Genomic DNA, 26,330 nt, shown 5'->3' with positions numbered 1-26,330 from the left:
TAAGTATACCTTTTGCTTATGGATTTATGCTTATGGATTTATGCGATTTTTGGATATTCCTGGTCTTTGGATACCTGTTTGGTGATCACCTATTGAGAAACCTTTTTTTTTATTATACCTCTTTTTCTTTATTCCTGCTTTTTTATATTTTTTGTGTTCTTACAATAAACTGTTTGCTTATACTCAAGACTCTTGTATGGCGCTGCGGTAAAAGGTGTTTCCAACCCTGGGGTGCAACAACGGGGACATGGGTGGGGGGAATAATAGGAAGATGGGGGTGGGGGGGTGGATTGACTCCTTCAACCCACCCACCACCCCCATAAAATGGACTATCCTTCTCTCTAGCACCCCCTAATGGCCTCCATCCAGATAATAGAACAGTACCAAATATTTAGATACAGTAAGTGTACAATTTAACATGTAAATAAACACTGCTTCTGGAAATTGCACAATGGCTAAGACTTGGGTGACTTTCCAGGAGAACACAATTTGAGTTTCACGGAAGTCCCACAGTTGTCCTTTTGAACATGGCTCTTCTTCTTCTATTCCCAACGGAGATCTTTTAGACGTTCTTGAAGACAATGCCAGATTCTTCTTCCAGAATAGCAAATCTGCTCAGAGCCACCTTTCGAGACATTTTCAAGTAGAAAAAGAGCCTTTAAGGCTGATGCCAACACCTCCCTCATGGAAGTCATACTGCAATATGGTGGAACCAGGACTCAAACCCAATGACACAGGGTCTCTTTTTCCTCCACTCATTCTATTTCCAATTCCCTGCCTTTAAGGGGATAACTAGATCAGGAACTGGCTATGGAGGGGGCCTTCGGAGTCCCTTTTTGCATTTTCAGGGCCATCATGGCTCTCCGATACAAATCTGGGGAAGAGAGACAAAGAGAGAGGGTTGAAGCAACCAGGTATGGGTTTTTCTCCTTTCTCTTTTTATAAACACACTCTTCATTTTTTAAAAAAAGTATTGTTTATTTAAGAAAAACATTGATAAACACCACACAAAAGACAACATCTGCAACAGTGTCTTCTAGTGTGTTGGAATACAACTTCCAGCATCCCCTTCCAGAAAAGGATCCTGACCATGTTATGGGGACCTATCCGAAATTGTGGTCAAACATATTTGGAAAGCGCAGGCTGTAGAAAATGCTGGGTGCATCCTGGTTTCAAATGAAAAGGGATTTTCTGCCTATGAAGTAGCAGTATGCTTTTCTCACCAGATTTTCTGAAGCTTTAGGTGCTCTTACTGCCTATTACAGGGAAAACCAGCTGATTTCTAATCAGTCTAAAATGCAGATGTGTGCTTTTCATCTTAAGAACAGATAAGTATCTCGAGCTGTGAAGATTACCTGGGAAGGAATCCCACGGGAGCATTGCAGCACACTAAAATACCTGGGAGTTACACTGGACTGTGCCCTGACTTATGAGAAGCACTGCTTGACTATCAAACAAAAAGTGGGTGCTAGAAATAAGATCGTACCAAAGCTGACTGGCATAACCTGGGGATCACAACCAGATACAGTGAAGACATCTGCCCTTGCGCTTTGCTACTTTGCTGCTGAGTACGCATACCCAGTGTGGAACACATATTACCATGTTAAAACAGTGGATGTGGCTCTTAATGAGACATGCCACATTATCACAGGATGTCTATGCCCTACACCGCTGGAACAATTATACTGCACCACCTGACATCTGTCGGAAAGTAGTAGCCAACAATGAAAGGACCAAGGCATTGAAATCTTCGGCTCATCCTCTATTCAAATATCAGCCAGCACATCTGTGCCTTAAATCAAGAAATAGCTTCCTAAGATTTACAGAGATATAGGAACACCTCAGCAAATGAGAGCCCAAAAGTGGCAGGCTAAAACTTGGAACCATAATCAGTGGCTGATACCAGATGAGAAACTCCCTCCTGGGCACACAGAAGACTGGATGACCTGGAAGGTGCTGAACAGACTGCGCTCTGGCACCACAAGGTGCAGAGCCAACCTCAAGAAATGGGGCCACAAAGTGGAATCCATGACATGCGAGTGTGGAGAAGAGCAAACCACAGACCACTTACTACAATGCAACCTGAGCCTTGCACAATAGAGGATCCTATTACAGTGACACCAGAGGCAATCCAAGTGGCCAGCTTCTGGTCAAAGGAAATTTAGTAAAATGCCAAGTTTTTAACTTTGTTTGTGGTGTTTCTATACATTATAACTATAATATCAATTCACTTGCGGCACAATAAATAAAACCAGATTTTGTAGTTTGGGTTTTTTTAAAATTGAAACCACCCTGCTTTTGCTTTGTTATCCGAGAGCAGCTCTGTCTCACAATTTGACAAGCTAGTTCTCACTTTCAATATCAGTGGCATCTCCTAGTGCTTGGCGTTTATTAATCTGGCTGTTCATATCCTATAGAGTAAACATTTCTTTTCCTCTGGCTGTATGTCCTTTTCAACACTTTGAACAGTCATATTTCCCAGTATATTGGACCAAATTCTTCCAGAATGCTAGGAATGACTTTCCCCGAATTGATTCCAGGATCACCTGAGAGAAATGCAGGGTCGAAACCCTCACTTCCCCTCCCACACATCTGGAATACACATACACACACACACACACTAGCCGTCCTCTGCCACGTGTTGCTGTGGTCATGGGGGTTCTGCGTGGGAGGTTTGGCCCAATTCTATCGTTGGTGGGGTTCGGAATGCTCTGTGATTGCAGGTGAACTACAAACCCCAGCAACCACAACTCCTGAATGTCAAGATTCTATTTTCCCCAAACTTCACCAGTGTTCACATTTGGGCATATTGACTATGCGTGTAGAGTTTGGTCCAGATCCAACATTGCTTGAGTCAACAGTGCTCTCTGGATGTAGGTGAACTACAACTCCAAAACCAAAGGACACTGCCCACCAAACCCTTCCAGTATTTTCTCTTGGTCATGGGAGAACGGTGTGCCAAGTTTGCTTCAATTCCATCGTTGGTGGTGTTCAGAATGCTCCTTGATTGTAGGTGAACTATAAATCCCAGCAACTACAACTCCCAAATGACAAAAACTTTTTTTGAGTGAAGGACATACATTGGGTTGTTAGGTGTCTTGTGTCCAAATTTGGTGTCAAATCGTCCAGTGGTTTTTGAGTTATGTTAATCCCACAAACTAACATTACATTTTTATTTATATAGATACACACACACACACACACATTATGTCACTGATACATTGGGAAGCAAGGAGCTTGAGAAGCCTAGGTTGAAAGCAAGAGACTGCAGAATTAACATTTATTAGAAAGTCTGTCACTAGGGTTTTGAATTGGGATGAGGCTCTCTTATAATACTAAATTATTATACATTTCACGTTTAATTTTCCTCTGGCTCAGAGAATACATTAATCCCAAACCATATATATACTGCAAAGTCTGGATCACGTTCCATGCATCTGCCAAAGTGGTTATAATCCAGGGAAATTCAGGCTTTAATACATTTATTGATACTGGAGGTAGAAAACAACTCTTAATCATTTTGGAGGTTTTTACTGGAGAGCAATATCATCATCCTGTCATTAAACTCTTGGAAGTACAAAGGAAAACATCAATATTTCTTAATAAGTGTGACATTAATTTGGCAATTAAGTTATATATTTAAATGGTATACAAAATTTATGCACTGGCTTTCCTCCAATGCAGTAAAATACATAAAGCAGATGTAACCAACGTACAGGAAGAGATTGGAAAAATAGATTCACGCAGCTCATGTAAACACAAGAATCTTGCCACAACTAATATCCAAAGTATCAATCTTTCTCATAAACAGTGGAAGCAATGTGTTGTCGAAGGCTTTCGTGTCTGGAATCACTAGGTTGCTTTGAGGTTTCTGGGCTGTCTAGCAATGTTCCAGAAGCATTCTCTCCTGATGTTTTGCCTACATCTATGGCGGCATTCTCAGAGGTTGTGAGGTCTGTGGGAACTCAGCAAGTGGAGTTTATATATCTGTGGAATGTCCAGGGTGGGAGAAAGAACTCTTGTTTGCTTGAGGCAAGTGTGAATGTCGCAATTGGCCACCTTGATTAGCATTGAATGGCCTTGCAGTTTCCTGGGGGAATCCTTTGTTGGGAGGTGTTAGCTGGCCCCAACCAGAGAAGTCAGCCATAGCAGAGCACTTTTTGAACTAACCAGGATACGAAATATTATTTGAGAATGCAGAAATGCTGGACCACTCTAACAATCACCATACCAGAATACACAGAGAAGCCACTGAAATCTACAGGCATGTGGACAATTTCAAAAGAAAGGAGGAAACCATGCAAATGAACACAAGCTGGCTACTAGTATTTAAAAAATTCTAAAATCAGGACAGTAAATAAAGAAAAACACTCAGAAAACAGGGGAAATCCAGACAGGAAACAATCAGGGCCAGCTAACACCTCCCAACAAAGGATTCCCTCAGGCAGGAAACAGCCAGACCTTGAAATTGCAAGGCTATTCAATGCTAATCAAGATGATTAACTGTCACATTCACACTTGCCTCCAACAGTCAAGAGTTCTTTTTCTCATCCTGGACATTCCAGAGATATATAAACCCCACTTGCCTCATTTCCAACAGACATCACAACCTCTGAGGATGCCTGCCATAGATGTGGGTGAAACGTCAGGGGAGAATGCTTCTGGAACATGGCCATACAGCTCAGAAAACTCACAGCAACCCAACGGAAGCAATCCTTCGCTTACTGTTTGAACAAATAAAAGTTAAAAAACCCCTTGTTTTTCATGTTCCAAGAATGAACTGAATGAGAAAAGACACTTTTAAAAATGTAATCAAGTATGATGCAAGTCTTCCTACCAAATCCTTTTCCATTTTGACAAATACGCACCAAAAGTACTTGTTGTGTTCTCACTTGGCTGAGATGGCAATGTTTCTTCACTTTTGATTTTATTTTTCAGAATTTTGTTTTTCCTCTTTGTCCGTTGTCCTGAGTGGGGAAAAAACAAACAAACAAGTGTTGTGATTTTTTTCCCCCTGCTTTGGCCAATTGAATGTGTTTGTTTAAAAATCCATTTGACATTCTCATTCTACACAAACTGATTGGCATTGCAATCCTTGACCTTCTCTATCCAGTATGGACACACAATTAAGGAAAATCCACAATAAATGGTAACATAAACAATGTAAATACATCTAAGAATGAAAGGAGAGTGTATAGGACAACAGAAATGTGTGGCAGGGGACAGCTAGTATTTATTTATTTATTTATTTCATAGAATCATAGAATCAAAGAGTTGGAAGAGATCTCATGGGCCATCCAGTCCAACCCCCTGCCAAGAAGCAGGAATATTGCATTCAAATCACCCCTGACAGATGGCCATCCAGCCTCTGCTTAAAAGCTTCCAAAGAAGGAGCCTCCACCACACTCCGGGGCAGAGAGTTCCACTGCTGAACAGCTCTCACAGTCAGGAAGTTCTTCCTAATGTTCAGATGGAATCTCCTCTCTTGTAGTTTGAAGCCATTGTTCCGCGTCCTAGTCTCCAAGGAAGCAGAAAACAAGCTTGCTCCCTCCTCCCTGTGGCTTCCTCTCACATATTTATACATGGCTATCATATCTCCTCTCAGCCTTCTCTTCTTCAGGCTAAACATGCCCAGCTCCCCAAGCCGCTCCTCATAGGGCTTGTTCTCCAGACCCTTGATCATTTTAGTCGCCCTCCTCTGGACACATTCCAGCTTGTCAATATCTCTCTTGAATTGTGGTGCCCAGAATTGGACACAATATTCCAGATGTGGTCTAACCAAAGCAGAATAGAGGGGTAGCATTACTTCCTTAGATCTAGACACTATGCTCCTATTGATGCAGGCCAAAATCCCATTGGCTTTTTTTGCTGCCATATCACATTGTTGGCTCATGTTTAACTTGTTGTCCACGAGGACTCCAAGATCTTTTTCACACGTACTGCTCTCGAGCCAGGCATTGTCCCCCATTCTGTATCTTTGCATTTCATTTTTTCTGCCAAAGTGGAGTATCTTGCATTTGTCACTGTTGAACTTCATTTTGTTAGTTTTGGCCCATCTCTCTAATCTGTCAAGATCGTTTTGAATCCTGCTCCTGTCCTCTGGACTATTGGCTATCCCTCCCAATTTGGTGTCGTCTGCAAACTTGATGATCATGCCTTCTAGCCCTTCATCTAAGTCATTTATTTACTTCACTTGTATACCGCTTTTCTCAGCCATCAGGCGACTCAGAGCGGTTAACAACCAGTATCAGCCACACGGTACAAAAATCATTAGTCATTTAAAACAGTAATATCAATTAATTAGCATCAAAAACTTCAATACAATACAGCAATACAACAATACAGCAAAACAACAATCCATCACGTCTCATTAATAGAATCAGCATCCGATCTCGTTGTCCATTTAATCCATATTCCAGTAATCAATCAATTGCACTGTTTAGTTAAACGCCTGTTTGAAGAGCCAGGTCTTCACTCTCTTCCGGAATGCCAATAAGGAGGGGGCCGATCTGATGTCTGTAGGAAGGGGGTTCCACAGCCGGAGGGCCACTACTGAGAAGGCCCTGTCTCTCGTCCCCACCAGGCGTGCTTGTGAAGCCGGCGGGACCGAGAGCAGACGATCTTAACGTCCTAACTGGTTCATAGGAGGAGATGCGTTCGAACAGATAGGTCGGGCCAGAACCATTTAGGGCTTTAAAGGCTAAAGCCAGCACTTTGAATTGTGCCCGGTAGCAAATTGGCAGCCAGTGGAGCTGGCGCAGCAGAGGAGTTGTATGCTCCCTGAGTGCCACTCCTGTTAGCATCCTGGCTGCCGATCATTGGACCATTTGAAGCTTCCGAGCAGTCTTCAGGGGCAACCCCACATAGAGAGTGTTGCAGTAGTCTAAACGGGATGTAAGCAGAGCGTGGACTATCGTGGCCAAGTCAGACTTCCCAAGGTACGGGTGCAGCTGGCGCACAAGTTTTAACTGTGCAAATGCTCCCCTGGTCACCGCTGAAACTTGGGGTTCCAGGCTCAGCGATGAGTCCAAGATCACACCCAGACTGAGTCCAAGATCACACCCAGCTAGTAGGTAGTAAGAGAACACTACCTCTTGGAAGGGAAATCCATTCCTGGAAGAGTTATTGCCATAGGGAAAAGGGGTCTTCACTGAACCTTTCTCTCCAAGCCTTGTTTCCACAACAAACCACATTTTCCAAAATCCCGTGATCACAGGGACAGAATGTGAGGTGGAATCTTCTAAACAGGGGTACAGGCAGCAAAGGAAACCCAAGAGGGTGTTGACTCTCCCCTATGCTATGCAAAGCTCATCTATATATATAAATCTGTTAGGTTGGTTATACCGGACAGGTAAACTCTAAACCCCCCCAACGAAACTGCACCAAAATTGCCATGGCCCTAGGACAACCCACTCGGTACAAACTAATCCACTCACAATTACAAACAACACAACAACACACTCACAAAATGGCAAAACAACTGAGCATGCGCACTGGAGCAAAGTCTCCAGCTCGCGCGCACACATGGCCGAACGGCCAATGCGCCCTCAGCACTTCCCTCGCCCCGCCCAGCACGAACATGTCGCCGCCCACACACACACAAACAACGCAACTTCCCCCCGCCCCCTTCCCTCCACCCCCTCCTTCATCTTACCCCTCCCACGCTGCCTCCAAGCCTCGCCGCGCCGCATCCCCACCGGAAAGACACGCCTCCTCCCTTCGCCCCACCCCTTCCCTCCCTGACTCACTCCTTCCCTCCTCCCTCCCTCCCTCCCCCTCCGGAAAGACACGCCGGTGGGGATGCGGCGCGGCGAGGCAGCGGCGCTTGGAGGCAGCGTGGGAGGGGTAAGATGAAGGAGGGGGTGGAGCGAAGGGAGGGGGCGTGTAACCAGAGAGGGAGGGAGGAGGGAAGGAATGAGTCACAGAGGGAAGGGGTGGGGTGAAGGGAGGGGGAGACTTTGAAGACACGCCCCTCCGTTCGCCCCACCCCTTCCCTCCCTGACTCACTCCTTCCTCCTTCCACCCCCTCCGGAAAGACCCGCCCCCTCCCTTCGCCCCACCCCTTCCCTCCGTGACCTTGAGTATGGGAGTTGTAGTTCACCGACATCCAACTTCGCCCCGCCCCCTTCTCGCCCACACATGCACCACGCAACTTCCCCCCTCCCCCTGCTAAGCCCACCCACGCCGCTGCCAAGCCTCGCCCCTTTCTAACCCTGCCACCCTCTTCCCCCAGTCCAAGCCCCGCCACGCCGCTTCCTGCCCTGTCGAAACCATCTCTCCGCCCCCTCCTTCATCTTACCCTGCCCATGCTGCCTGCACTCCTCCTCCTCCCACCCCACTCTGCCGAAGCCCCACCCACACCCACCGACGCCCCGCCCCTGCACTCCTCCTCCTCCCACCCCCCTCCGCCGAAGCCCCGCCCACACCCACCGATGCCCCGCCCCTGCACTCCTCCTCCTCCCACCCCCCCTCCGCCCAAGCCCTGCCCACACCCACCGACGCCCCGCCCCTGCACTCCTCCTCCTCCCACCCCCCTCCGCCCAAGCCCCGCCCACACCCACCGACGCCCCGCCCCTGCACTCCTCCTCCTCCCACCCCCCTCCACCCAAGCCCCGCCCACACCCACCGACGCCCCGCCCCTGCACTCCTCCTCCTCCCACCCCCCTCCGCCCAAGCCCCGCCCACACCCACCGACGCCCGGCCCCTGCACTCCTCCTCCTCCCACCACCTCCGCCCAAGCCCCGCCCACACCCACCGACGCCCCGCCCCTGCACTCCTCCTCCCACCCCCTCCGCCCAAGCCCCGCCCACACCCACCGACGCCCCGCCCCTGCACTCCTCCTCCCACCCCCTCCGCCCAAGCCCCGCCCACACCCACCGACGCCCCGCCCCTGCACTCCTCCTCCCACCCCCTCCGCCCAAGCCCCGCCCACACCCACCGACGCCCCGCCCCTGCACTCCTCCTCCCACCCCCTCCGCCCAAGCCCCGCCCACACCCACCGACGCCCCGCCCCTGCACTCCTCCTCCCACCCCCTCCGCCCAAGCCCCGCCCACACCCACCGACGCCCCGCCCCTGCACTCCTCCTCCCACCCCCTCCGCCCAAGCCCCGCCCACACCCACCGACGCCCCGCCCCTGCACTCCTCCTCCCACCCCCTCCGCCCAAGCCCCGCCCACACCCACCGACGCCCCGCCCCTGCACTCCTCCTCCCACCCCCTCCGCCCAAGCCCCGCCCACACCCACCGACGCCCCGCCCCTGCACTCCTCCTCCCACCCCCTCCGCCCAAGCCCCGCCCACACCCACTGACGCCCCGCCCCTGCACTCCTCCTCCCACCCCCTCCGCCCAAGCCCCGCCCACACCCACCGACGCCCCGCCCCTGCACTCCTCCTCCCACCCCCTCCGCCCAAGCCCCGCCCACACCCACCGACGCCCCGCCCCTGCACTCCTCCTCCCACCCCCTCCGCCCAAGCCCCGCCCACACCCACCGACGCCCCGCCCCTGCACTCCTCCTCCACCCACCCCCCTCCGTTGTAGCTGCTGGGATTTATAGTTTACCTGTAATCAAAGCATTCTGAATTCCAGCAACGATGGAAAAAAACCAAACGTGGCACACAGGACTCCCATGACCCAACAGAAAGCACGAGAAGGGTTGAGTAAGCATTGGGAAGGAAGAAAGGAAGGAGGGAAGGCAGGAAAGAAAGAGGTATCGAAGGAAGGAAAAAGAGAAAGTAGAAAGGAAAGAAAAATAAAAGGAAGGAAAGGCAGGAAAGAGGTAAAGAAGGAAGGAGAAAAGAAAATAAAAAGTGAAAGAAGGAAGGAAACATGGAGGGAAGAAAGGAGGCAAAGGAAGAAAGGGGGAGGGAATGAAGGAAAGAGAGAAGGATGAAACCAAGGAGCGAAAGAAGGAAAAAAAGAAAGAAAGAGGTAGAGAAGGAAGAAAGGAGAGAAAGGGGGAGAAAAAGGGGGAAGGAATAGGTAGGTACCTCTCTTTCATAACACTCCAGATACCTACCTCTACTTTGAAAAGTTTTACTATAGGCCACAGCAACGCGTGGCAGGGCACAGCTAGTATCTATATAAATAAAAATGTAATGTTTGTTTGTGGGATTAACATAACTCAAAAACCATTGGGCAAATGTTCCCCTCTCATTCCCACTTCAGAAGCTCCCAGTGGTTTGATATCTCCTCTTAGCCACCCCCCCCCCCTCTTAGACCCATACCTGCTCTTTAAACTGTAAGCTCAACCTGTCTTTTAATCTGTCTTTTTATAACATGTTTTTAATCTTTTATATCTGACATATTTGGGGACTGTGATTCCCTTTCCATGGGTACCTATGTTGTGTTGGTCATAGACCGTAATAATAAATCATTGATCACTGGGCAAATTGACACCAAATTTGGACACAATACACCTATCAGGCCAACAAGTAAGCATCATTCGTAAAAACACTGAAAAATACAGCAGAAAAGACTTAAAAAGCCAAAAAAAAAATGAAAAATACATTGCAGTGCATTCACAAAACCACATATATACAAACACACACATATATACACACATAAAACACATATACACAGACTGGGCCACAGCAACGCATGGCAGGGGATGGCGCTTATATATATATATTAGCTGTCCCCTGCCACGTGTTGCTGTGGCCCAGTCTGTGTATATGTGTGTATATATTTGTGTATCTGGTTATTTATGTGGTTATGTGCATGCATTATAATGTATGGTTTTTTTGGCATTTTAAGTCTCTTCCATTGTGTTCTGAACTGTGAATCATTTGTAAGTTGGATGTTTGTAACTCTGGAATGTTTGTATATTGTATTGTCGAAGGCTTTCATGGCTGGAATCACTAGGTTCTTGTGGGTTTTTTCGGGCTATAGAGCCATGTTCTAGAGGCATTTCTCCTGACGTTTCGCCTGCATCTATGGCAAGCATCCTCAGAGGTTGTGAGGTCTGTTGGAAGTAGGAATATATAAACCCATTTTTCCTACTTCCAACAGACCTCACAACCTCTGAGGAAGCTTGCCATAGATGCAGGCGAAACGTCAGGAGAAATGCCTCTAGAACATGGCTCTATAGCCCGAAAAAACCCACAAGAACCTAGTGTTTGTATATTGCTATTGTTGTAAGAGGTGTGTGTTCACCTGCTGGGGGTGGAGGTGTTTCCAGAGCCCTGGGCTTCCCTTGGGCCACCTTGTTGCTGTGGAGGAGGCCAGGGGTGGCTCCTGTGCCGCTCTTCCCTGCGGCCGCTTTGCCCCCTTCGTCTTCAGCCACAATGGTGCTCTCCGACTGCAAGGAGCTCTTCTTCTTCACCTTCTGCTTGACTCTCCCTTTCCGCTTCCTGGAGGCCGTTGCTCTTTCCTCCTTTTGTGCAGCCCCCTAAAGAGACACATGGATAAAAACTCTCTCTATGATTGTATTCAGTTTGGGCATTTGCAGCCACTGCCACAGCCACTGCCAGAAAGGACAGAGAGCTTCATCTATGCTGTTGATCGTGCCATTACTGCTCAAACAAGGAGCTTTGAGATGGTTGAACAGAAGCTCTCCGAAGCTCTAGGACAGTGCTCTTACTGCCTATTACAGGGAAAACCAGCTGATCCCTAATCTATCTAAAACGCAGACATATGCTTTTCATCTCAAGAACAGACAAGCATCCCGAGCTCTGAGGATCACCTGGGAAGGAATCCCACTGGAGCATTGCAGCGCACCCAAATACCTGGGAGGAGTCACTCTGGACCGTGCTCTGACCTACAAGAGGCACTGCCTGAACATGAAGCAAAAAGTGGGTGCTAGAAACAATATCATACGAAGGCTGACTGGCACAACCTGGGGATCACAACCAGACACAGTGAAGACATCTGCCCTTGCAGTATGCTACTCTGCTGCTGAGTGTGCATGCCCAATGTGGAACACATCTCACCATGCTAAAACAGTGGTTGTGGCTCTTAATGAGACATGCCGCATTATCACAGGGTGTCTGCGCCCTACACCACTGGAGAAATTACACTGTTTAGCCGGTATTGCACCACCTGACATCCACCGGGAAGCAGTAGCCAATAACGAAAGGACCAAGGCAGTGACATCTCCAGCTCATCCCCTGTTTGGGTATCAGCAAGCACGTCAAGGACTTAAATCAAGAAATAGTTTTCTAAGATCTACAGAGACACTCGCTGAAACACCTCAGCAAGCGAGAGTCCAAAAGTGGCAGGCTCAAACCCAGAACCTCAATCAATGGCTGATACCCCCCCCTGAGCACACAGAAGACTGGGTGACTTGGAAGGCGCTGAACAGACTGCGCTCTGGCACCACGAGATTTAGAGCCAACCTTAAGAAATGGGGCTACAACGTGGAATCCACAACATGCGAGTGTGGAGAAGAGCAAACCACTGACCCCCTGCTGCAATGCAACCTGAGCCCTGCTACATGCACCATGGAGGACCTTCTTGTGGCAACACCAGAGACACCTCAAGTGGCCAGCTATTGGTCAAAGGACATTTAATCAACTACCAAGCTTGCAAACTTTGTGTTTTGTCTGTTTGTTAAAAAATTGTTTAAAATGTAATACAATTGTCTGGTTGATACTGACACGATAAATAAATTTGCAGCCAAAATGTTCCCCTGTCTGCTCCTCAAACACCAGCCTCAACATGCCCACAGTTAAATCTGAGTGTAAACCTCAGCTGTATTTGCTAGGGCTGTTAGATTATCAACTCAAGAGATGTTGTGGAAGGCTAACATTATAAACTAGCCGTCCCCTGCCATGCATTGCTGTGGCCCAGTCTGTGTATATGTGTTTCGTGTGTACATATATGTGTATAGTGTGTATGCGGATGGCAGCAAAGCCAGGATGGAATCTGACAATTGATATCCTTACTACTCAAAATAGATATGGGGTCAAATTGGCAGATTACCTGAAGTTGTGTTGATTTCCCAGAAACTGCTGAATTCGAAAATGTACCCAAACTGTTCACCATCTTAAATCGATAGAGATCGTATTTAATATCTTTTTTAAAAGTGATCTATTTTAATTTTATGGGTTATACGAATATATATCAGGCGATTGAACTAAAATATTTGAGTAGGAAAGGAAGAGGAAAAGCAATCAAGTACACTTAGGCTGTAATCCTATATGCACTTAATTCGGTGCTACTAAACTCCAAGGAGTTTGCTTACGTGCATAGATGTATAAGATTGCATTGTTGATGTAATCAAATCTGATATTCAAAGCAACTAAAAGATTTGATCGGAAATTATTTTTACTGCTCAACTTGCAACGCTTCCCTAAACATCTCCATGTTTTTTCCTCCCCATAGAGCCTTTCATTCGTACCAGTTTGGTCTGGAGCCCTTTGCAAACTTTTGGTTCATTTGTTTGTTTATTTACAGTATTTATATTCTGCTTTTCTCACCCCGAAGGGGACTCAGAGCGGATCACAGAACATACATATGCAGCAAACATTCAATGTCATTATACTGACAAGACAGACAACAGTATATAGGCTTTCCCATCTTCGGCATCTTGGAGGTTGTGCTCTATTCTGGCCACAGGGGGTGCTGTCGCTCCATCTTCCATGCTGAAGAGCCCTGTTTGCAAAGTTCCTCCTTTGATGGAATCACCAGCATTTCTGGTATTTCCTTATGGGTGCCTTTTAAATACCTCCCTGCTAAAGCGATACCTATTTCTCTACTCACCTTTCTGTTTTAGATCTCCTAAGTGGGCAGAAGCTGGGCCAAAAGATCGTACGCTCACCCTGACACGGGCTTCGAACTGTCAACCTTTCGATTGGCAAGATTTGTCTCCTGCCCTGGACATTGTCTGTTTGAGGCAAGTGTGAATGTTGCACTTTGCCACCTTGATTAGCACTGAATGGCCTTGCAGCTTCATAGCCTGGCTGTTTCCTGCCTCGGGGAATCTTTTGTTGGGATTCCTGCCTGTGGAGAATCCTTCCGGGCTGTATTTCCATGTTCCAGAAGCATTCTCTCCTGACGTTTCACCCACATCTATGGCAGGCATCCACAGAGGTTGTGAGTTGTGTTGGAAACTAGCCAAGTGGGGATTATATACCTGTGCAATAATGTCAAAGGTGGGAGAAAGAACTTTTGTCTGTTGGAGGAAAGTGTGAATATTGCAATTAATCACCTTGATTAGCATTGCAAATCCTTGCAGCTTCAAGGCCTGGTTGATTCCTGCCTGGGGGGAATCCTTTGTTGGGAGGTGTTAGCTGCAACATTCACACTTGCCTCCAATAGACAAGAGTTCTTTCTCCCACCCTGGACATTCCACAGATATATAAACCTCACTTGCCTAGTTTCCAACAGACCTCACAACCTCTGAGGATGCCTGCCATAGATGTGGGTGAAACATCAGGAGAGAATGCTTCTAGAACATGGTCAAACAGCCCACAAAACTCACAGCAACCCAGTTAATGCTCTGAATTTCTCATGCTTCCAAGGGTTGTGTAGAGGGCAGTTCTGCCATTGGGCAAAAAGAAGCACTTGCCTCAGGTGGAAGATATTGGGAGGTGGCAGCAATTGATGGATGAAAGAGCCCGGAGCTAAACTCTGAGGCCTTTTTATGCTAGTTTTCGGGAAGACACTGCCCCATTGTGGAGGAAATACTCCACTGAATGAAACAGCACATTTCTAAAATGTGACCATACTTTCTGCAAATGTGTATATATTATATGAGCATCGCTGGTTACCTGTGAACACACATCCGGCATCGGTTCTGTGGATTTGTCTTCCAGCGCCTTGGGATTTCCTTCCTGTTTGCTCTCTTTTCTGGGACGTGACTCCCTGGATAGGGAAAGAGAGAGAGAGAGAGATTGATCCAGAAATGCAAATATGCCAAAAATACTAGATATTCTTGCAAAATTTAATAATTGAACAATGGCAGGAAGGACAACTTTGCTATCCTACAAACTGCCTGGGGAGTGATGAAAAGAAACCTATCAAATAGAATGATAGATGTCAACAATGAAGAATTTGGTCTGTAAATCCAGCCGTGTTAACAGATTAAACAATAAGCAGTTATTTTATATCATTCTGGAAAATGGGGATAATTTGTTTCACAACAGTGTGACCTAGGGCTCTTCCAAACAGGTCCTATATCCCAGGATCTGATCCCAGGTTTTCTGTTTATCCCAGATTATCTGGCAGTGAGGACTCATATAATCCAGTTTAAAGCAGAACACCTGGGATATAGGGCCTGATAGGAAGGCCCCTTTGACACAGCTGTATAAAATACACGTTGAACTGGATTATACGCCAGTGTGGACTCCGATAACCCAGTTCAAAGCAGATATTGTTGATTTTCTGCCTTGATATTCTGGGTTATATGGCTGTGTGGAAGGGCTCTAAATCCAACGTAACTGTATTTATTTAAATTGATTTATTACACTTGCACGCCATTGTTCTTCCAGGCTTGTCTCCTCCAAGTCTGTTTTTATAACAACCCTCTGAGTAGGTGAGGCTGGACGAAAGGGAACCTGACTCAGGCTGGATCTACACTGCCCTATAATCTTGTTTCAGAATATGGATTGCCTGCATTGATCTGAATTATACCAGCTGTTAGGAATTGTGGAAGTTGAAATCCAAAACACCTGGAGGGCCAAAGTTTGCCCATGCCTGGTGTAGAGTTAACACACAATCTGAAACTGCATTATAAGGCAGATCCAGTTCCAAGAAGGACTTGACTATGGATTTCCCACAGCTCCCAAGGCAATGATCTACTATGCCTTACCAAATCTACAAATCAAGAATTGAATCCATATCACTGCAGCCTTACTAGCAACATTGACACTGAAAAACAACACCACCTGAGCTCTGCGAGTGCAGCTTTTCCCCGAATGAAGCACAGAGTAGGAAGACCAAGGTTTATAAAGCTATTGTCCTCCCAACCCTGCTATACATCTGCAAAACGTGGACTGTCTACAGATATCACACACAACTTCTGGAACAATTCCATCAGCGCTGCCTCCGAAAAAGCCTGCAAATCTCTTAGGAAGACAAGCGGACAAATGTCAGCATGATGGAAGAAGCAAAGACCACCAGCATTGAAGCGATAGTCCTCCGCCATCAACTCCGCTGGACTAGCCATGTTGTCTGGATGCCCGACCACCGTCTCCCAAAGCAGTTGCTCTATTCCGATCTCAAGAACGGAAAACAGAATGTTGGTGGACAGGAAAAGAGATTGAAAGATGGGCTCAAAGCCAACCTTAAAAACTCTGGCATAAACACCAAGAATTGGGAGGCCCTGGCCCTTGAGCGCTCCAGCTGGAAGTCAGCTGTGACCAGCAGTGCTGTAGAATTTGAAGAGGCATGAATGGAGGACAAAAGAGAGAAATGTGCCAAGAGGGAAGCGCGCCAAGCCAACCTTGACTGGGACCTCCTTCCACCTGGAAACCAATGCCCTCACTGTGGGAGAACATGCGGGTCAAGAATAGGGCTCCACACTCACCTACGGACCCACCGCCAGTACACTGATCTTGGAAGACTATCCTACTTGGACAACGAGGGATCGTCTAAGTGAGTAAGTACTGGCTGAACTACTGAACAGAAGAAATTGCAAGGCATATTGCAGTTGCAATGGAAAGATAAAACATTGTGGAATGATCACTTCCATCTCTGCTTAGTTCCACCTCAAACCCAAGCAGATGTTCCTAATCCTATCAACATGCTGACCACCCAAAGACAACCTAGGCTGCTCTACTGCTTCAATTGTCCATATAGTCTACTAGGAAGAAGAAGGGTGGACCTGGCTTCTTGTGTCCTGTTCCGTGTCCTGTGTGTCTTCCGGGACCCCTCCTGCTCCGCTGATGCTTGCTGCTGAGGATTGTCTTCTTGGATGCGGCCACAGAGGGCCCCATAGTGCAAGGCAATGTTTTGCAAGAGCCAGTGAAGCCCTTGCACAATGGTCCAACACTGGATTTTGGGAAGCCTTTTGATCGCTGAGCAGGGCTCCTGAGTGGAGAAGGAGAAAGAGACAAGTGTGAAAAGATAGAACTATCCAAGGGAAAGAAGGTGGAATCTCCTTCTGAGGAAAGAGAGAGTCTTAGGTTGGGAAGGCTTACGTCAGGACTTGAAGAATAATCCATCAAACACCCAACCATACTCCTGCTGTTGATCTAATAGTTAGATTAGGATCAACAAATTATAATAATGCAGATTGAACTGCACTATATGATGAGTGTAAAGGTACAAGCAAAGATTTCCCCTGACATTAAGTCTACGTCCCACCCCGGAGTCTAAGATCTTCTGGGGAGGCCCTGCTCTCAACCCCGCCTCTATCACAAGTGAGGTTGGCGGGGAAGAGGAGCAGGGCCTTCTCGGTGGTGGCCCCGCACCTGTGGAATTCGCTCCCTGGGGTAATTAGATCAGCGACATCACTCCTTTCCTTCAGGAAAAAACTGAAAACATGGATTTGGGACCAGGCATTTGGACAATCGTGCAGATAAAGAAAGGACTTTGAGAATGGCCAGGAAATGACTAATGGAATGGAATTTGGAACTCTGAAAGACGAACGCTGAGCATGTGAATAGTTTTTATATGATGTGATGTATATTGATTGTTTTGATTGTTTTAACTGTGATAATTGTTTTAACTATGGTTTTGTACACTATGTGTAATTTTTGTATAGGCATCGAATCGTGCCTTTTGTAAGCCGCCCTGAGTCCCCCTCGGGGGTTGAGAAGGGCGGGGTAAAAGTACCCGAAATAAATAATAAATAGCCAAGGCCAACTCTGGGGGGTGGTGCTCATCTCCATTGGACATTGTCCATAGACACTTCCAAGGTCTTGTGGCCATCATGACTGCATGGATCACTGTTATCTTCCTGCAGAAGTGATACTTATTGATCTACTCACATTTGCATGTTTTCGAACTGCTAGGTTGGCAGAAGCAGGGGCTAAAAGCAACCACCAACCTTTTGGTCAGCAAGTTCAGCAGCTCAGCAGTTTAACCCACTGCGCCACCAGGTGTTGGATATATCAGTCTACACTGACTTTATAATTTAGTTCAATCTGTGTTATAATCGCAGAGTAGATGGGGCCTAAGTCTCATTGCTTTCACATCTGACAAAGCTGCAGACTGGAATGTATGGTTATAAAAAATGAACTGCTTGTGTTTTTGGAGGTCTTAGGAGTACGGTGATAAAGATGGTCACAATTGACATCTGCACTTCAAAAATGAGTATCTAAAGCAACAATGGAATTCCCAGGAATTTGGAATAAACTTAACAATTCCTAATGCTCCTTCATTTCAGTAGAAACGTTATTCTTGAAACTGAAGCTGCACAGAAAGCTTTGGGGAGTAGCAACATGTTCTATTTTGCTTTTTACAAAAGAGACAAGCAGTTCTTTTTATATCAACAAACCACAACGAGGGACCTGCTGTTTCTGCCTACCATCATCTGCTTCTTGATGCAACTGATTCAGCCTAAATATAAAGGCATTTCTAGTGTTGCCAAAATTTATTTATTTAGTGTATTTGTAGGTGACTCAAGGCGGTTAACAGGGTAAAATTAAATGCTTACGATGTCATAAATACAATTAAAAACATAAACAAATCAATACAAAACTAAACAAATCAATACAATATAAATTCATAGCATCTCCTTGTTAAAAACGTTGTCCGGACTCATTGTCTTGTCGTTCCATTTTCTTGTGTCAGTTACTCTGCATTTGCAAACACTTGTTCAAAAAGCCACATCTTGACTTTTTTCCAGAATGTTAAAAGGGAGGTGGCTGATCTAATATCTATAGGAGGGCGTTCCACAGCTGAGGGGCCACCACTGAGAAGGCCTTGTCTCTCGTCTCCGCCAATCGAAGGCGGTAACGAGAGCAGGGTCTCCTCAGATGATCTTAAGGTCCTAGATGGTTCATAAGGGGAGATGCGTTCGGACATGAAAGTTGGCCAGAACCGTTTAGGGCTTTATAGGCTAAAGCCAGCACTTTGAATTGTGCCCGATAGCAAACTGGCAGCCAGTGGAGCTGGCGTAACAGAGGAGTTGTACTCTCCCTGAGTGCCGCTCCTGTTAGCAATCTGGCTGCCGTTCGTTGGACCATTTGAAGCTTCTGGACAGTCTTCAAAGCTCAACCCCACAACAGAAAGTCTCATTTCACACTTACGATACGACACAGCGACTTGTTTTCGTTTGCCAGCTTCTCCAGAGACAGGCACTCGATGATCTCACAGGGCAAGAGGGCATCCGCTTTGTCCTGTTTGTTTGCCAGGCTTGGACCGTCCATGGAGAAAAGAGAACACAGCACACTCAAACTTCATGCTCAAAGAGAAAGAATGCTCACTGTCGTCATCCTCAATGTCAAACTACGCAAAACAAGGATAGTCATACTGGCTCTAACAAGAATGCTGAAAACTATGTTCTGGCAATATCTTTTGGTTTCTGATTCAGTCAATAAGACACAAAACCCATGTGCCACCTTTGATGATCTCCAAGTCCCTCTATCAGGCAAAGATGTTTGAAAAGGTAGGCAGACAGGGTGAGAAGGGGTAATAATTTGTGTTGCCCAAAACTTTAATGGCTGGAATCACTAGATTGCTGTGTATATGGCCATGTTCCAGAAGCATTCTCTCCTGGTGTTTTGCTCACATCTATGGCAGGAATCCTCAGAGGTTGTGAGGTCTGTTGGAAACAAAGCAAGAGGAGTTTGTATATCGGTGGAATGTCCAGGGTGGGAGAAAGAACTCTTGTTTGCTTGAGGCAAGTGTGAATGTTGCAGTTGGCCACCTAAATTAGCACTGAATGGCCTTGCAGCTTCAATGAATTGCTTCTTCCTGCCTAGGGGAATCCTTTGTTGGGAGGTGTTCACCCTGATTGTTTCTTATTTGGAGATCCCCTGTTGTTTGAGTACTGTTCTTTATTTATTGTCCTGACTTTAGAGTTTTTTTTAAATACTGGTAGCCAGATTTTCTTCATTATCATGGTTTCCTCCTTTCTGTTGAAATTTTCCATATGCTTGTGGATTTCAATGGCTTCTCTGTGTAGTCTGACATGGTGGTTGTGAGAGTGGTCCAGCATTTCCGTGTTCTCACTCAATCAGTGAGGGTATCTGCATATAGGTAGCCTGGCTGATATTGCCTGAAGGCACCCAATGTATTAACTGGCAATTTGATTGTTTGCTGTCTGGAGTTTCTCTGTTTTTGTGTAGTGTTCCTTATTTACTGTCTTAATTCTGTTCTTTTTTATATACTGGTTACCAGATTTTGTTCAGTTTCATGGTTTCCTCCTTTTTGTTGAAATTGTTCATGTGTTTATGGATTTCCATGGCTTCTTTGTGTAGCCTTACATGATGGTTGTCAGACTATGCAGGTGCCCTCACTGATTGACTTTGCAGCTTCGTGTGTACTCAATGCTATTCAAGCTTGCTCACGACAACATTCACACTTGCAGACAAGGGTACTTTCTCCCACTCTGGACATTATTCCACAGGTATAGATAAACTCCAGCTGCCTCACCTCCAACAGACCTCTGAAGATGCCAGCCACAGATGCAGGCAAAACATCAGGAGAGAATGATACTGGAACATGGCCATACAACACAAAAGAAATCACAACAACCCAATATACAAAAATCGAAGAGGCCAGAAGGTTGAGATGCTTACAGTAACAGAGGCTTTCCTGAAACCTTTGAGTGTCCCAGAACCCGGGAGAGGGTCTTCTTCGCCTCCTCCATTCGAGCCGCGTCACCTGAGTCGAGGACAAAGATGATCCCATGAGCCGAGCCATAGTAGTCCTTCCAGGACCTTTGTCCTCCAGCCAAGTCAATGAGGGAGACTTCAAACCGGTCCACTCTAAGCTCTGTGTGGTTGGGCTTTGTGGTGGGAAGCACCTCACAGGAGAGAACTGCAAAACACAAGGAAGGCCAAGGAAACAAACAATGCAACCTGAACCAGTGCTCTCAACAAGCTACCTGGAGAGATTCCCACATGACGGTAATTTCCCCACTTAATTAATACTGCTTGCAGTCTTATTCCAACTGATCAAAGCACAATAAAGGATGCAGTGTTTCAGGCTGTCTGTAATGAACTCATACAAAATGACTAAGGGACAGTGCAGAAATAGAAAAGGTCTTTTGTTGTTGCCAAGTCTCATGGTGGAGATGGCAGACTGAATTCATCTCCGGCATGTTTTCCCTTTCCTTCTTGCACTCCACAGCCAGTCCCCATAAACAGTTTGCAATATGTGCCTATGATTAAACACTTCACCAGCTAATTGGCCCCTAACTGTAATTTACCAATGTTAGGTTAAAGGTTGTCCCCTGACATTGTCCAGTCATGTCTGACTCTGGGGTGTGGTGCTCATCTCCATTTCTAAGCCGAAGAGCCAGCGTTGTCCATAGACATCTCCAAGGTCATGTGGCCAGCATGAGCGCATGGAGCGCCGTTACCTTCCCACCGGAGCGGTACCTATTGATCTACTAACATTTGCATGTTTTCGAACTGCTAGGTTGGCAGAAGCTAGGGCTGACAGCAGAAGCTCATGCCGCTCCCTGGAATCGAACCTGCGACCTTTTGGTCAACAAGCTCAGCAGCTCAGTGCTTTAACCCACTGCGCCACCGGGGGCCCATTACCAATGTTAGGGACCCCCAAAATAGGCCCCAACTGAAGGCCCGGTCGCAGGAGGCAAACAGAGGAACGCCCAGTCTCAGGAGTAGATCAAAAGCAAGGTTTATTTCATCATGCCCATGAAGAGACGGCCAGCCATACCAAACACGCCGGTCTTGGTACTTTCAAGAGGTTGCCACCCCCAGTGTCTCTCAAACTCACATATATATAGACAAGACTCAGAATACTGCAGAAAAAGTTATCCAATTACAAGTTGCCACTTAGGCTTAATTCCTTATTTAGCACATTGGCTAACTGACTTCTGGTAAATTACATTATTTCTTGACAATGGAAAGTAGAAGACTCCAATAGTTCTTTTCCCCAATATGTGGCAATAGACACTTTATCAGCTTTTTAGCCTTTCTCAACCTGGGGGTCGGGACCCCTGTGGGGGTCGCGAGGGTGTATCAGAGGGGTCGCCAAACACCATTAGAAAACACAGTCTTTTCTGTTGGTCATGGGGGTTCTGTATGAGGAATCTGGCCCAATTCTATCGTTGGTGGGGTTCAGAATGCTCTTTGATTGTAGGTGAAATATAAATCCCAGCAACTACAGCTCCCAAATGACAAAATCATTTTTTTCCCCCAAACTCCACCAGTGTTCACATTTGGGCATATTGAGTATCTGTGCCAAGTTTGGTCCAGATCCATCATTGTTTGAGTTCACAGTGCTCTCTGGATGCAGGTGAACTACAACTCCAAAACTCAAGGTCAATGCCCACTCAACCTTTTCAATATTTTCTATTGGCCGTGGGAGTTGTGTATGCCAAGTTTGTTCCATTTCATCATTGGTGGAGTTCAGAATGCCCTTTGATTGTAGGTGGACTATAAATCCCAGCAACTACAACTCCCAAAATCAATTTGCCTGAACCCCACCAGTATTCAAATTTGGTCGTATTGGATATTTGTGCCAATTTGGTCCAGTGAATGAAAATGCATCCTGCATATCAGATATTTACATTGCTATTCATAACAGTAGCAAAATTACAGTTGTGAAGTAGCAGCAAAAAATAATTTAATGGTTGGGGGTCACCAGAATATGAGGAACTGTATTAAGGGGTCGTGGCATTAGGAAGGTTGAGAAACACTGCCTTAGAGGAACCTCATTCTTAAATACAGAGGGGGTACATTTTTAACTTTGATTTCTCTAGTTTCATGATTATTGCCCTATCAATAACAGCTCCTGCACTTTATCACTGCCCCCTGCCCTATAGACCTGGCATTCAAATGCCAAATGACATTACCCTTCCAGCTCCAACTATTATTGGCTATCCCCCGTCTTGAAAGTATAGCAGAAGCTCCTAGCCCTCCGAGTTCAATATTTATTACTGTTCAGGCTATGAAGTGTTTTTATGATGTTGTGTTGTGTTTTTGTGATGTGTTTATTTTATCTTTGTTTTTATTTTATTGCATAGTGTTTCAATCTATGTTTCTCCGGGCTCGTCCCCATGTAAGCCATCCTGAGTCCCTTCGGGGAGATGGAGGTGGGGTATAAAAATTAAGTTATGTAACCTAAACAGTTCTGAAAAATCACCAATGTTGTGTGAACATCACAAGAAACCTCTGAGTCTAGGTGAAATAAGTAATAAATCATATAATAATTCAAATCTATCTATATAATAAAAGTCAATGTTTGTATGTATGTGGGTATGTGGCAGGTTTCTGATTGGTTCCCACTTTCACAGGCCACTGCAACCTGCACAAATGACGGACCTGAGCCAAATTTGGAACACATACACCCCCTTTATGTCCTGGTGCGGTTTGGGGGAGGATGGACCACGGATTATGGGATTTGCAGTACTTTCAATCACTTCAGCTCCCACAGACCACTGTGGTCCCCACCAATGACAAATCAGGGCCAAAGTTGGCACATAGAATCCACTAATTACCTCCACTAACTTCCAGAGATCACTGCAACCTGTGTCAGAAGTGACTTGAGAAACTGCAAGTTGCTTCTGGTGTGAGAGAATTGGCTGTCTGCAAGGACGTTGCCCAGGGGATGCCTGGTATTGATATTTTATCATCCTTATGGGGGGCTTCTCTCATGTCCCTGAATGGGGAGCTGGAGCTGACAGAGGGAGCTCATCCACACTCTCCCCGGATTTGAACCTATGACCTGTTGGTCTTCAGTCCTGCTGGCTGACATGATGAGGGCCATGTATTAACATGTGAGGGGAAGTCATAGGAAAGAGGGAGCAAGCTTGTTTTCTGCTGTCCCGGAGACTAGGATGCAGATCAATAGCTTCGAATGACAGGAAAGAAAGGAGATTCCTCCTGAACATGAGGAAGAACTTCCTTACTGTGAGAGCTGTTCAGCAGTGGAACTCTCTGCCCCAGAGTATGGTGAAGGCTCTTTTAAGCAGAGGCTGGATGGCCATCTGTCAGGAGTGCTTTGAATGCAATTTTTCTGTTTCTTGGCAGAATGGGGTTGGGCTAGATGGCCCACCAGATCTCTTCCAAATCTAGGATTCTATGATTCTAACTCACCTCGTTGAATTTCTTTTACGAGGGAACTTTTCCCAGCACCGTCTAAGCCAAGGACAAGGATGGTCACTTTCCTGGCAGGAAAGAAGAGAGGGAATTGAACATTGATATCAAATATATTTCCCTGGGAAGCAAAGTAAGGAGTTTGGATTTTTGTTTCACAAAAGGGCTGAGTTAAAAGCCTTTTTTTTTTTTTGTATAGTGTGATTTTAGGCTAGACTCCCCATCTCTTGGCCCCATTTCTGCTGAATATGCCTTTTGTTGGGGGCAGTTAAGCAAACAAAGGCACAAAAAATCCTAAGTACATTATTTATTTCATCAAAATATGGGAAACATACATTGTACCATTGGGCTTTGGGATCTTCTTCCAATGTTTTGGACAATATTATGGGGGAGAAGAGTATCAGCGAGACAACAGACTGGGTCATTCTTTCCCCATCGCTGAGCATCTCCGCCAATTGAATCTCTCTCCATTCAAAGGCATGAGGCGTAAATAGGTTTTGCCTTTGGGGTTGCCATGGTGAGGCTTTTCATGGGCTACCAGTCCATCTGAAAGGGCAAAATATACATGGGAGGACAGTGAAGGGAGGAAGGGAGGCGATTATAGGGCAACCAGCCTTAGCAACCTTTGCGATGCACAACACCATTCAACTGGTGACATTATTTACTTTAGATTCTCTAATAATTTGTGGTATGTCAGCCTGTTCAGCCTATTATTATGTCTAATGATCAGGGTACTCTGGATGATGGGAGTGACAATGAGGTTCATGTATATAATGATCAGGTTGCTGTGGAGGCAGGGAATGACAATGTGGTTCATCTTAAAAGTGATTCTTCTGATGGGAATGGGGATGATTGTTGCACTCCAGGACAGGGAAAGCCCTCTGACTTTAAACGCCACACCATTGGATGAAAAACAATCCTTTTATTGAAGATAATTAAAAAGCAAGAAGGTTAAAAAAGCGCTTTAAAGAAATAGGTAAATAGGAAAATCCAATTTGGCAGGAAGATAAGCAGGAACAAAGTAATCCAGGGTAATAGCCCAGCAAAGTCCATAAAAACAAAGCCAAAACTTCCCAAATATCAGGAAACATGAACCCAAGGCATGAATAAAAGCATAGATCAAAACCATGAAACAAAGGGACATAAAACATGAATTTCCCAAGAAAAGTTTCAATGAACAAGGACGAGATCTTGACTTGATTCCAAACGATGCTTCATCTGACTACATATCCTGTACTTGGGACTTTTATCTCCTTATTAGCTATGTCTCTAGCACTCAGAAATTGGTTTTGCTTTAGCTGAGAATTTCTTATCTTTTTCTCTCGGAGCCTGGCAGGCCGCTGAAGCCACTGTTCGGCTTTCCTGTTTTGACTGATCTCCTCCCTTCTATCTATTTACTCATTAATTTCTGCAGCTGGCCCAGGTGCCGAGCTGTTTTCATGTTCCCTATCCTGGGAACTTCCTGGTAACAATTCAGAAAGCACACCGTCGTCCCCACACCCCTCAGGGACATTCTCATGGAAAACTACACTTTGAACAGGGATCCCCTGGTCATTTTTTGCACTGATATTACTGGCCAAACCATTGTCTTCTTCAAACTCATTGACATCACTCCCCACATCCAAAGCACCCTGATCCTGAAACACAATCACAGGCTGAGCTTCAACAAAGATGGTTTGTTCCCTGAGCCTGTATTGGTACAAGAGGATTCTCAAGGCCTTGAGCCTGGGAAAGACTTGAAGCCTGGTCCAGGTGCAAAAGTTAATGAGCCCTTGAACAGAAGAAGTGTTTTAGTCAGCAAAGACAAACAAATCAGGCTCTCAAGCGCTCTGCCAGATTGCAACAGAGGCTAGCAGGGAACCCAAGGCTGAGAAAAAAATCCTTTCTTGGCTGCTTGGGAAATACAGTAGAGATAGTAGGGATAAAAGTGCCAAGTACAGAATCTGTTGCCAGACGAAGCATCATTGGATTTAGGTCAAGTTCTCTTCCCAAGTTCCTGAACATTTTGCCTTGGATTGATTCATGTTTAAGTGCCTCGTTATTCATGCTTAAATGCCTTGATTGATACATGCCAGGCCCGTAGCCAGGATTTTGATTTGGGGGGTGCTGAGTTTGATTCGGGGGAGGGGGGGGGGCTGAGGATCTACCCTAGCAAACCTTTTGTATCGTTATCCCAATACCCCCATGCATATGGGATATATTGTGCATGGTGATC

At 46.0% G+C, this 26,330-nt stretch overlaps 1 protein-coding gene across 1 annotated transcript in view; it reads right to left on the bottom strand.

Moving 5' to 3' along the window:
• Positions 1 to 390: 390 nt before the first annotated feature.
• Positions 391 to 26,330, bottom strand: part of ARL13A (ADP ribosylation factor like GTPase 13A) — a 30,694-nt gene continuing 4,754 nt past the window's right edge. Inside the window, exons 3-10 of the mRNA XM_060756369.2 lie at positions 24,116 to 24,186; positions 20,627 to 20,867; positions 19,133 to 19,238; positions 16,762 to 16,967; positions 14,708 to 14,801; positions 11,151 to 11,385; positions 4,869 to 4,967; positions 391 to 874 (exon numbers count right to left, since the gene is read on the bottom strand). Coding sequence (XP_060612352.2) covers positions 798 to 874; positions 4,869 to 4,967; positions 11,151 to 11,385; positions 14,708 to 14,801; positions 16,762 to 16,967; positions 19,133 to 19,238; positions 20,627 to 20,867; positions 24,116 to 24,186 — 1,129 coding nt within the window. The 3' untranslated portion in view covers positions 391 to 797. The remainder of the gene's footprint in view (positions 875 to 4,868; positions 4,968 to 11,150; positions 11,386 to 14,707; positions 14,802 to 16,761; positions 16,968 to 19,132; positions 19,239 to 20,626; positions 20,868 to 24,115; positions 24,187 to 26,330) is intronic.

Source organism: Anolis sagrei, chromosome 10 (assembly GCF_037176765.1).
Source record: "Anolis sagrei isolate rAnoSag1 chromosome 10, rAnoSag1.mat, whole genome shotgun sequence".
NCBI classification, from domain to species: Eukaryota; Metazoa; Chordata; class Lepidosauria; order Squamata; family Dactyloidae; genus Anolis; species Anolis sagrei.
This window is presented reverse-complemented; position numbering and strand designations above follow the sequence as displayed.